A 12,995-nucleotide genomic window follows, 5' to 3' on the forward strand; every position below is an offset into this window, starting at 1 on the left:
ACCTACTTCGACTTGCATTGGTTGCCTTTATATATAGTTCATTTTTTTTTATTTGCCATATATATATATATTATGATCGAGTATAATAATAAGCAACAAATTATTGAAAACTCATAATGACTGGTAAGTAAGGTAAATTATTAATTATCACCTTGTCATAGATAAAGCTAGCTATCTATACATATCCAAGTAAAGAGATAGATATACTGACTTAATAATGATCATCACATGATTAAAGCAATTAATATATATATATTTACCGATCATATGCATGTAGGTAAAGTGTGATCATGTGAGGACTAAAAAGTTGTACAACTCAATTAATAACACCAAAAAATTCATTATAAAATTGTAAAATGTTTATATATGAGGAGGGATCAGATGACACCGTTTTTTAGTGACATCGGATGACACCGTGCATTTTCAAAGTCCAAACAGTCGATCCAAACCGTTCAACTTGATGGATATGTTAAAATGTGCTTGCAAATCAAATTTTACATTTTTCTGAATTTTTTTACTATTTATTAAGATGGGTACAAAAATTGAACGGTCTGAATATAGCGATTTTGTTAAATACTTAATAAATAGTAAAACAATTCCAAAAAATGTAAAATTTGATCTGCAAGCACATTTTAACATATCCATTATGTTGAACAGTTTGGATTAACTATTTGGACTTTGAAAACTTTGAAAACTTTGAAAATGCACAATGTCATCCGATGTCACCAAAAAACGGTGTCATCCGATCACTCCTCTATATATATATATATATATATATATATATATATATATATATATATATTTCATCAAACTGTAATCCATTAATTATATTGTAGTACGTACATGCACATAGTTGTCTGTTAATTGGCTGCAATGTACGTACATTAATTACTAACGGGTACGTAATGCACATCAGATATTGCTCCTCCTTAATTAAAAATGAGAGAGTTAGAATATATTTTGAACCTACCTAGCTAGTCATGAGCGCTACATCATTCACAATTTCACATCATCAATTAGCTAGATCCGATTTAATTTGCTTCTCACCTCATTTATTCTCATGGGGCAATTTTTTATTTTTTTTATTTTTATTTTTACATGATTTATTCTCATTTCAAAAAGATATTGTATATATGATATGTCTAAAGTGCAACAAAACACTCACAGTAATTCAACTATTTTTTTGTATTAATTTCTCCGCATAATTAATAATTTTGACACGACTTATCGCATTATTTTTCTTTATACATAATTATATATATGTTTCGTATTAAAAATATATATTTATTTGTAATCAAACTATACTGAATATAATATTCTTAATATAATTATCTTATTTTGGTATATTACATTTTAAATAGATCATATTTAGTTTTTCTCAAGTGATGTCCGAAAAATAACTCTAATAAATAAATAAATTCGCACATGAATCTTATAAAAGAATCCAGCATATTAATTTATTGGATTAATTGGACAAAATAATATTAGTCTACTATATATAACAAATATACTTTGCATAATTGTTTCTAAAGTTATGTCAATATGTTTATAAAAATTATATATTTAATCAAATTAGTGATAGAAGTTATATATATATATATATATATAATTAGTTAAAGTCATTGTTTATAATTCATATATAGCTCTATATATAATATAAATATATTAATTTGTGTCGAGCATGCATGTATGTTCGTTGCTATTTGAAATATATATTAAGCTAGAACATTCAAAATATAATTAATTTGGATCATGTTTGAAATTCGTCAATATTTAATTTAATTAGGATGATTCACATATAGATCTTATTGCATTCAAATTAGAATTAATCTTGTTAATTAGAGTTTAATTAAATACGAATTAATTAATCCGATCGATCTGTACATACAGTGATCGATGTAGATGTACGTACGTACTGGCATGGGAATATATATATATTTGTCCCTCGATCTCTATTTGCACTAAAAATTAATAAATGAACAGCTAGCAGCTAGTCTGATCATTTGAGACATGACAAACGTACACGTACGCATGCAGTGTGTGTATATTTAGCACATGATCGATGTCAACAATTAAAAGATCACCTAGCTCTTTCAAATCACATTTCAGAATTACAGGAAATTAATTAAACAAAGGAAAGAGAAATGGAAGGAAATTAATGCAGATTCTATTTTTACATATACATTAATATTGAAAAAAATTAAGAAAAACAATTAATTCTAGAGAAATTTATAAATACACACAGACTAGCTAGCTAGCAGCTACCTCTCTTAATTAAACAGTTGCCTTAATTCTCTCCTACTCTTTGAGTATATCTATATGCTTCGATCTGATCATCTAGCTACAAATTTCCATATAGCAATATGCATATATAGCATGCAGCTGGCCAAACTTTACCTAATTAATGAAAGTCATCAAAGCAAACATTAATAATTTTCTAATTAAGGCAATTAATATATATACTACCAAAAAAAGGCTCAAATTAAGCAAGCGCGCATTTTAATTTTTAATATTTGCAAAAGTTTAAATCATAAATATCTAGTTAAATTAATTAGAAAGAAAATGTTGAGATTATGTTCAACAACTTGTCCTGACTCCTCATGAATGAAGAAAAAGCCTAATAGCTAGGTATATATACATATGGAAAACAAATATATTTTTAAAAAGCACAATAGCATGTGTGTACACCAAATTGAATATATTTTACTATATATATGGAGCAGTAATGCATAAAGAAAAAGTTCTCAAGCTACAGTATACATCAGACACAAAACGCCTATTTGAAAAAGAAAAGAAAAAGAAGGCTACATGCATATATATATATGGCCTATATTTAGTCAAGTCCACGCACAACATGTACATTGCTAGCTTGGCTTTTGTTTCACTATATATATATTGCTCAAAACATGTACAAATTACATTAATTACAGACCGGACGAGCTAGGGATTAGAAATTCTTTATACAATATATATGTATATATATATCCTTTTTGTTGGCATGATTTTTGATAAAAATTTGCTGGGCTTCGATCATTAAAATGGTTGCAGATCAACTATATATCGTTTATTATTTAATTGGTGTAAATATGTATAGGTATATATATACTTTTTAATTTGTGGCTCCAACGACGTTTGTTTGAAGAGCGATCGAGTTCGGTTGGACCACATGTGCATTGGTTCCTTAATTAATTTGTGCTCTCTTTAGAAGAGTGCACTGTGCATATATTGATATATATATATATATATATATATATGTATATATAGAGATGGGCTATGGTGCATTGCAATGCATGAACCCCCTTATGCATTGCACTATAATCACGGATTTAAAGTCCAAACGACCGATCCGAACCGTTAGATGTTTAATCCATATTGAAATGTGCTTGGAGACCAAATTTTACATTTTTTGGATTTTTTTTTACTATTTATTAAGCATTTTTTAAAATTGCTGTTTTGCTGTGAACAGTAAAAAACAGTAAAATTTTCTGGACCATCAGATCAGCAACTTTCAAAATTGCTTAATAAATAGTAAAAAAATTTCAAAAAATGTAAAATTTGGTCCCCAAGAACATATTAATGTGAAGAACAAGATGAACAGTTTGGATCGGTCGTTTGGACTTTAAATCCATGATTTATAGTGCAATGCATAAGAGGGTTCATGCATTGCAATGCACCATAGCCCATCTCTGTATATATATATATATATATATATATTTGTCTGTGTGCTCGTAATCATCTAGTACTGTACTGTCTTTCACAAGAACACAAAACGGGCACAAGGAAAAACAAATTCAGGATATATATATATATATATATATATAACCAAAACTAAAACCATGGATATATAATTTATTAGCCCTCCCTCATTAGTAGCTATTAGTACTGCTGCAGTTTGACAAGGACCTAGCTAAGAGACCCAAAACCAAATTTAAAAGAAAACAAAAACTGATTGATCAAAATCTTGCAACGAGCTGTCTTTTCAGAGGTGTACCATTGACAAAACCATTTCATCTAATTAGCTAGAGGTGTGAGTTGACACGCAGCTACCTTCTAATTATCTCTAATTATGTAATTCCGTTTTCCTAACCCTACCTAATTCTTCTTGCTACCAACAAATTAACCTAACATTTTCTGTTGTAAACACTTTTTATTTTTTTTTTTTTTTTTTTTTTATTATGATAAGAAAACATTAATAAAGTTAGATTTTATTAGGTTGACCGTTTAATAGTGACCTAAAACATTATCATTCATGCAATATATAGCTAAAAATTGTATTATAACTCAATTCATTCTTCTACTTGAAGAATTTTAAAAAAGAAAAATAAAAAATGGAAAATTCGTGCTTAATTAGATTTATATACCTGAACCAAACTAAGTATTACTCCTAAATTAAGTATATATTAGATACTAATTAAATAATTGAAATATGATTTAACCATCTAACAATTATATATATAGAGAGAGAGAGAGAGAGACAAGAATATAAATAAAATGATCACAGTTTAATATATATATTACGTACGTAGTACCTTTTATCCTTGAGATCTGCATAGTTTAAGAATCCAAATATTCCTTTCTCCATTGCTTGTGTTTCAGATTCTAAGCTAGCAAACCTTGACTTGTCGGGTTCAAATCCATCACATGCTAACCTCATGGGGTTTGAGCCATTTGATCCAACCAAACCGTCAAGGTCTCCTTGTGCTGCAAAATTATACTTGGAATTTGTAGCATGGTGAGAATGCAAATTCAAAAAGTTAGAGATTGGATCAGTGGAGGAGGCCAAAGTTGTAGCAATACTAGTAGTAGTAGTAGTACTTGCATTCACAAAATTTGTATTTGAGCCGGATGAAGAGGTTGATGTTGCATTTGAAGCACCAAACATTGTGTTATTAAGATTATTAGCTAATAAGTTACCATTACTCCTAGCTATGGAAGCAATAGCATCAACTATAGTAGAAGAAGAGCTCAAATTGTTTTGTGGTACACAAGGGTTGGTTTGTAATTTTTGAGGAAATGGCCTGAGGAGGCCGTATGGTGAACCCAGACCAGTATTAGAACCGGATTGGAACAGTCCCAACCCAGTATTGAGACGGGGCCGTACAAACGGAGAAGCCGGTACAAAGGGCGCTGCAGGGAATCCAGTAAACTCTTGCACCATGGCACGGAAATTTGATGTGTCGGTGGTTAACACAGTGGTCGGAGGTCGTCTCGATGCCCTAGACCTCTTCTTTGGCCCACGCGTTGGTGCACTGTTGGCCGGTGTCATTGGTCGGCTCTCAGACGCAACAGGCGGTTGCACGGATGCTGCCAATGTAACTGAGTTTAACAATTGAGCATTATTATTGGTGCAACTAGGGATGAGAGGTGTGGATGATGGCCAATGAGGTGAGTCGAGGGATGTACGGGAAAGGATAGAGTCAGGGTTTAAGGGAAAGTGGTCTTGAATTTGAATTTGATAATTAGAGAAGGGAAATTGATATTGATATTGATCAGGGGGTAAAAAAGGAGAGAGGATCTCATGATTAGGAGCAGAGGTGTACTCTTCTTCATGACTGCCGGCACCATTTCCACCACCGCCACCGCCACCGCCACCGCTTGAGGATGGTAGGCTTCCACTCGAAGATGAATCCATTAATTAATTAATTGATGATGAGCTAGGGAAGGGTGAAGAGAGATAGCTAGCTAGCTAGCTAGATTATTATTAGATTTGGGGGTTGTGAGCTGAGTGGTGGTGACTTGGACTTGGGGAGAAAGAGAGAGGTTTCATGTTCTCATGTTCTCATGTTCTCATGTTGTACATTTCTAATGAATTGAAAGATCATCAAGAGATATCACAGAGGTTTGTGGGCCATGATGGTGATGTAACATTAGAAGATAGATAGGCACTAACAAAGCAATGCATGCCAACAACTGAACAACATACATATATATTATTAATTCACCACATACAGAGCCAGAGGAGATAGATAGATAGATAGATAGATAGATAGTCAGGTAGCTAGAGACTAGAGAGAGAGCGAGTGTGAGGCATCATCATTTCTCTGTAGACTAATATATGTTTGTTAGCTTACCAGACAACATCTGATCACTTCTCATAAGATCCCCCCTGCCCCTGGGCCCTGGCCTCTCAAATCTCAATTGTACGTATAGAGAGACTAATTAATTAATTAAGCTATATATATATATAGACTTTTTCAAATTAAGCAGACGTTTTTTTGTATGCGCACCTAACTATATATATATTTCAATTCCTGCGTGTAACTAGCTAGCTAGCTCTAGTTGCTGTACTGCCAAGCAACTAATTAACGCATATATACATACAGACATCTAATTAATTATGTATTCACACTCCATCTCTAATTAGTTGTTAATATATATATGTATATAATTGAAAATACGTACCGACGTTAACCATAACATAATTAAGCAATTTGTATATACATAATCGGCAATATATATATATATATATATATATATATATATATATATATATATATATATATATATATATATATAGAGAGAGAGAGAGAGAGAGAGAGTAAGGCTTGGGTGCTATGGATAGCATAGAGGGCTACAATGCTACGGCTCAATATTCGAGTTTTCAAAATCCTAACGGTCGATCCGAACCGTTCATCTTGTTCTCCATATTAATATGTGTTCGGAGACCAAATTTTACATTTTTTGAAAAAATTTTACTATTTCTTTAGATAGGTAGAAAATCAAATATCTAAATGGTGCATAATTTTTTAGATCAAGTTATTTTCTACTTAGCTAAAAAATAGTAAAAAAATTTCAAAAAATATAAAATTTGGTCTCCAAACACATATTAATATGGAGAACAAGATGAACGGTTCGGATCGACCGTTAGGATTTTGAAAACTCGAATATCGAGCCGTAGCACCGTAGCCCTCTATGCTATCCATAGCACCCAAGCCTTACTATATATATATATAGAGAGAGAGAGAGAGAGAGTGGCTAATATGCATTCGGTTGCATATGGACCGAAGTGCTTACGGTCCAAATTTGATTTTTCAAAATCCAAACGGTCGATCTGAACCATTCATCTTGTTCTCCATATTAATATGTACTTGGAGACCAAATTTTATATTTTTCTGAATTTTTTTTACTATTTATTAAGTATTTTACCAAATTGTTGATCCAACGATAGCTGCTGATTTTACTGTTTTGTTAAGCTACCGTTGGATCAACAATTTTGTAAAATACTTAATAAATAGTAAAAAAATTCAGAAAAATATAAAATTTGGTCTCCAAGCACATATTAATATGGAGAACAAGATGAACGGTTCAGATCGACCGTTTGGATTTTGAAAAATAAAATTTGGACCGTAAGCACTTCGGTCCATATGCAACCGAATGCATATTAGCCACTCTCTCTCTCTCTCTCTCTATATATATATATATATAGAGAGAGAGAGAGAGAGAGATAGGCTAATGTGCTTTCGGTAGCATATGGGCCGAAATACACACGGTCCAAATTTGAAATTTCAAAATCCAAACGGTCGATCCGAACCGTTCATCTTATTCTCCATATTAATATCTGCTTGGAGACCAAATTTTACATTTTTCTGAATTTTTTTACTATTTATTAAGCCACTTTGAAAATCGCTAATCCAACGGTTTTACTGTTTTGTGCAGCCACCGTTGGATCAACAATTTTGTAAAATACTTAATAAATAGTAAAAAAAATCAGAAAAATGTAAAATTTGGTCTCCAAGCAGATATTAATATGGAGAAGAAGATGAACGGTTTGGATCGACCGTTTGGATTTTGAAATTTGAAATTTAGACCGTGTGTATTTCGGCCCATATGCTACCGAAAGCACATTAGCCTATCTCTCTCTCTATATATATATATATATATATAATATTCTCAATTAATTATTCAATAATTAATGTGTGTAGTATATAGTGATTGATTAATTATTGAGTAATTAATTTTCATCACATGCAGCAAGTATATATATATATATATGAGTACGGCTAACGCGCTTCCTCTAGCATATGGGCCGAAATGCTTCCGGTGGAAATTTGAAATTTCAAAATCCAAAAAGTTGATCTGAACCGTTCATCTTCTTCTCCATATTAATATCTGCTTGGAGACCAAATTTTACATTTTTCTGAAATTTTTTACTATTTATTAAGCCACTTTGAAAATCGCTGATCCAATGGTTTTACTGTTTTGTTAAGCCACCGTTGGATCAGCGATTTTCAAAGTGGCTTAATAAATAGTAAAAAATTTCAGAAAAATGTAAAATTTGGTCTCCAAGCAGATATTAATATGGAGAAGAAGATGAACGGTTCAGATCGACTTTTTGGATTTTGAAATTTCAAATTTCTACCGGAAGCATTTCGGCCCATATGCTAGAGGAAGCGCGTTAGCCGTATTCTATATATATATATATATATATATATATATATATATATATCAATGGCTAGCTAGGTAGACATATATGAAATTAGACTGGATGGGTGCATGCGTGCATGTGTATGTGTGTGTGTGTGTGTATATATATATATATATATATATATATATATATATATATATATATATTATGGGATCGACTAACTATCTTCCAGTCAATATTTCCTCTGTTTATCTCTCAGTCAATAACTACTTGTGGGGACCATTAACTAACTGAACTTCATTAATTACTTGGGGACCACCTAATATTTAATAGATTTTATAACTAACGCGTGCAAATATGGATACCTATGCGCACAAGTGTTAATATATAATATATCAAGTATTCATACCGAAGATATCAAGTATTTCGAAAAAAACTGGACACATCTTTTACACGTTTTTAGAGTTGGGTTTTTTTTTCTCCGTTCAATTTTATCAATATTTATGACGATCTGTGAGAAAATTTATAAATCTAAAACCATGGACGTCTTCTACGTAATTTTCTCTTTCAAATAAGATTCATGATGACATACTTTCAGGTTGTCCGTCGTGCAAGTATTTATGCCTCGTCATGCAAATATTCATACGTTGTCATGTAAGTATTCATATCTTGTTGAGCAAATATTCATACCTTGTAATGCATTACCTGTGGGGACCGCTAATTAAGTGGGGGATCACTAACTACTTAGGTAACCACCTAATATTTGATAGATTTTACAACTGTCACGTGTAAATATGGATGCATATGCGCGCAAGTGTTAATATATAATATATCAAGTATGAATACTTGCGCGGCGGACAACTCAAAAGTACTTCATCATGGATCTCATTTGAAAGAGAAAATTACGTAGAAAACGTCTGTGACTTTAGATTCGCAAAAAAAAATCACAGATTGTCAGAAATATGGGCGACATTGAAGTAAGAAAAAAAATCATAAAATGTGTAAAAAATGAGTATGTGATAAGAAAGATTGTTTAAAAAAATACTTGATATATATCTTACATATGAATACTTACTATATTAGATGTTAATACTTGCGTGTATAAGTATACATATTTATGCGCATCAGTTGTAAAGTTTTTCAAATATAAGTGGTTTTCCAGTTAATTAGTGGCCCCCCACATTATTAATGACATATACATGTTTTCTTTTGTCTTTTTGTGCTGGAAGTTGTGGTCCCCTTATATAATTAATAATTTGAGAATAAAATGGAGAAAATAAACTGGGGGAAATAAATCTTTATTCTATATTATAATAGAAGAAGTGATGAACTCTTGTCTACCACGACTGTTTAATTGTTTTAGAAATAATTAAGGATCGATCGATGTACGTAACATCAAAGCGGCACACTTTGTAGGTTACCTACTTGGTCAATATAATAAATAAATAAATATAGGAAAGAAAATATTCATATGAGGCCAAGATAGAAAAATTTAAGGAAGTAGACAGATTTGTGTGTGTGTGTGTGTGTATATATATATATATATATTGCTTGGGCAAATAGCTAGCTGTACATATTTGGTAGCCAAATTTCTTGGTAGAAGATAAGAACAAGATGCAGGCAGGCTAGCTAGGTCACGTACGTGTACACCATTAATTAACAATAAATATATAATTATTTTTTCTGGACCTTCTGGTTTCGGAATTGAACCGGTGTGTGTGTGTGTGTGTATATGTGGTATATTGAAAATTCAGATGGAATAGTCGTACCTACCACACTAATTGACCATGCATATATAATGCAAAGTTCAAACCTACAAATTAAGGTTCTTTATATATATATATATGGAGGCTAAACCTTCATTTCTTATTGAAAATTTAAAGATGCATGTCATTGGAAACTAATTCCATAATTTGTTTAATGAAAATTGTATCAGTATATATATACCTAGTTTAATTTATGAATCGAGCAAGAATAGAGCTAATTATATATTCCAAGTTTTGAGAATAATAGCTAATTCATATAAGACAAACAAATAATAGTAAATTAGTGGTATTCTTGCTTCATACAAACATGGAATAGCTTGTTAGCCAATATTTTGATTTAATAAAGCAGAATAATTGAATAAATAATTAAAAGTGGCAATTAATAAAGTGTGATTTGACAGTAGTATATATATAGGCGTGTGTTGTGGTGGCTGCAATTGGTTGAACCATCATGCATCGATCCAACCAAACCAACCTCCCTATGTTTGACTTAGTCAACAGCCTCCTTAATTTCATTCTCTTAAATCTTAACTCTTAATTGCTCCTGTTTTATTTAATTAATTAAGATCGATGAAGAAATTGATTAAGCAAGTGGTACTTAATTAATTTTAATTTCCTATCTCCCCAAGGGTTGGAAGCTAGCTAGGTTTAGGTTATATAGGTGAACGATATATTAATTAATTAATTAATTAATTAATTGTTGCAACTGCATGCATGCGCAAAATTCTCAATTAATTTTGCGCGCACACACACACATATACATATATACATACATAGTCTGATCGATACACAAACACATGCATGGCATGCAATTTAGATATTAATTAAAATTATATATTCCAATGAATCATATATATATGGATATATAGATGTTAACTGCATGAAAATTAAATTCTTTCTGTGCCCCATCTACTATAATTAAAACGCATTAATTAAATTTGATCAGCATCCAAACATTAACAACAATAATTAATGCAAACGTTGACAAATTAAGGTCCAAATCTTAATTACAAGTCTAATCCGGCCTGGAATCAAGGAATTAATTAATTGAAGACAAGTTCAACATTAATTACATCTTTAAAACAAACAATAAAGTATTTGAATTAACATAATAAATTAATTAAGATGCTGAACACAAAATATCATTAATTACTATATATCACAATAAAGACATCAATTAATTAAGTCGCGCGTTAATTTATCTCTAATTAGCCATTCTGATTAACCATATATATATATATATCCTGAGCCAATCTATATATATATATATATATATATATATATAGAGTACGGCTAACGCGCTTCCTCTAGCATATGGGCCGAAATGCTTCCAGTGGAAATTTGAAATTTCAAAATCCAAAAAGTCGATCTGAACCGTTCATCTCCTTCTCCATATTAATATCTGCTTGGAGACCAAATTTTACATTTTTCTGAAATTTTTTACTATTTATTAAGCCATTTTGAAAATCGATGATCCAACGGTGGCTTACCAAACAGTAAAAATCAGAAGCTACCGTTGGATCAGCGATTTTCAAAATGGCTTAATAAATAGTAAACAATTTCAGAAAAATGTAAAATTTGGTCTCCAAGCAGATATTAATATGGAGAAGAAGATGAACGGTTCAGATCGACTTTTTGGATTTTGAAATTTCAAATTTCCACCGGAAGCATTTCGGCCCATATGCTAGAGGAAGCGCGTTAGCCGTACTCTATATATATATATATATATATATATATATATATATATTATACAAGCGAACCGATGAGCATTGAAATTAATTAAATTAAATTATATACGAGCCAATCTATATATCCAACTCTAATATTAAATTAATTATATACGAGCGCATGCGCATGCGCATGCAGTTTAATTAGCTAGGTCTGATGAGCATTGAAAATAAATAAATTTGGATCTAATTAGCATCAGAGCCATCCGTGCGCTTTAAAATTTGTGCATTAATTACAGCTGTTCATGCACTTTAATTAAATTCGTGCACACGAATCTCAGAAGGAAATGTATATAAATCTTAAAGTGCATGCGCGCATCAGACGAATTTAATTAATACTTATCGAATTCAAAAGTAAATTTACTTTTGATGGACATCAAATTAACTTAATTACACTTAATTAATTTCCTGTTCCTGAAACGACGCAACGAAATGTGCATTTAGCTAGCTGTCGTATTCGGATGCAATTAGCAGATTCTATATATCTCTTCAATTAATAAATCTAATTAATAATATATAGTGTACACATCACATGCCAAACAGGCGTCAGTGTTTACATCAAATAAGAAATTAATCAAGGGCTGGGCTGGGCTGGGCTGGGCGGGTTGGATGGGTCTTCCAATCTACCACACACACACACACACACACACACTAATTATTTGACTAGATATTTAAGTTGACCTTTCTTGACTGCGACTTCATGATGGGATCTTAATTTCATTCATATAACACCATGTCAATTTCATTAATTAAATTACTCCCTAGTCCCTTCATATAAATGCCTGAAATTGACATGGTGTAACTTTACATACACGGCCGTATGATCTTGTCTTGGTATGTCTTATGAATACCAGATTCAAATAATATTTTTTTATGAGTGAGGCTATAGTATTATGCTATTATGTATAGTACGGATTAGTTGGCATTATGAATTCATATTTTTATTTTTAAAATTTAAATAATCAATATTAATTATTCAATATATATGATATTCATATAAAAATGTATTTGTTAATTAAAAAAAAAAGTTCAATTTCTTTTGCTATTTTTCTAAATAATTTCAAACTCACTACACTTTTGAATTAATAGTTTATAATTTTTACATTAAGTGATTTTCTATCTATCTAAAAAATAATA

At 31.1% G+C, this 12,995-nt stretch overlaps 1 protein-coding gene across 1 annotated transcript; it reads right to left on the reverse strand.

The window, feature by feature from the left end:
• Nucleotides 1-2,138: 2,138 nt before the first annotated feature.
• LOC144556131 (uncharacterized) lies at nt 2,139-5,745 on the reverse strand. Its single transcript, XM_078304621.1, has 2 exons — nt 4,530-5,745; nt 2,139-2,397 (listed from the first exon to the last, which is right to left on the reverse strand). The coding sequence occupies exons 1-2, from the start codon at nt 5,630-5,632 to the stop codon at nt 2,394-2,396; spliced, it is 1,107 nt and encodes a 368-aa protein (XP_078160747.1). The 5' UTR covers nt 5,633-5,745; the 3' UTR covers nt 2,139-2,393.
• Between the last annotated feature and the right edge of the window lie 7,250 nt (nt 5,746-12,995).

Source organism: Carex rostrata, chromosome 6 (genome assembly GCF_964058835.1).
Source record: "Carex rostrata chromosome 6, lpCarRost1.2, whole genome shotgun sequence".
Classification (NCBI taxonomy): domain Eukaryota; kingdom Viridiplantae; phylum Streptophyta; class Magnoliopsida; order Poales; family Cyperaceae; genus Carex; species Carex rostrata.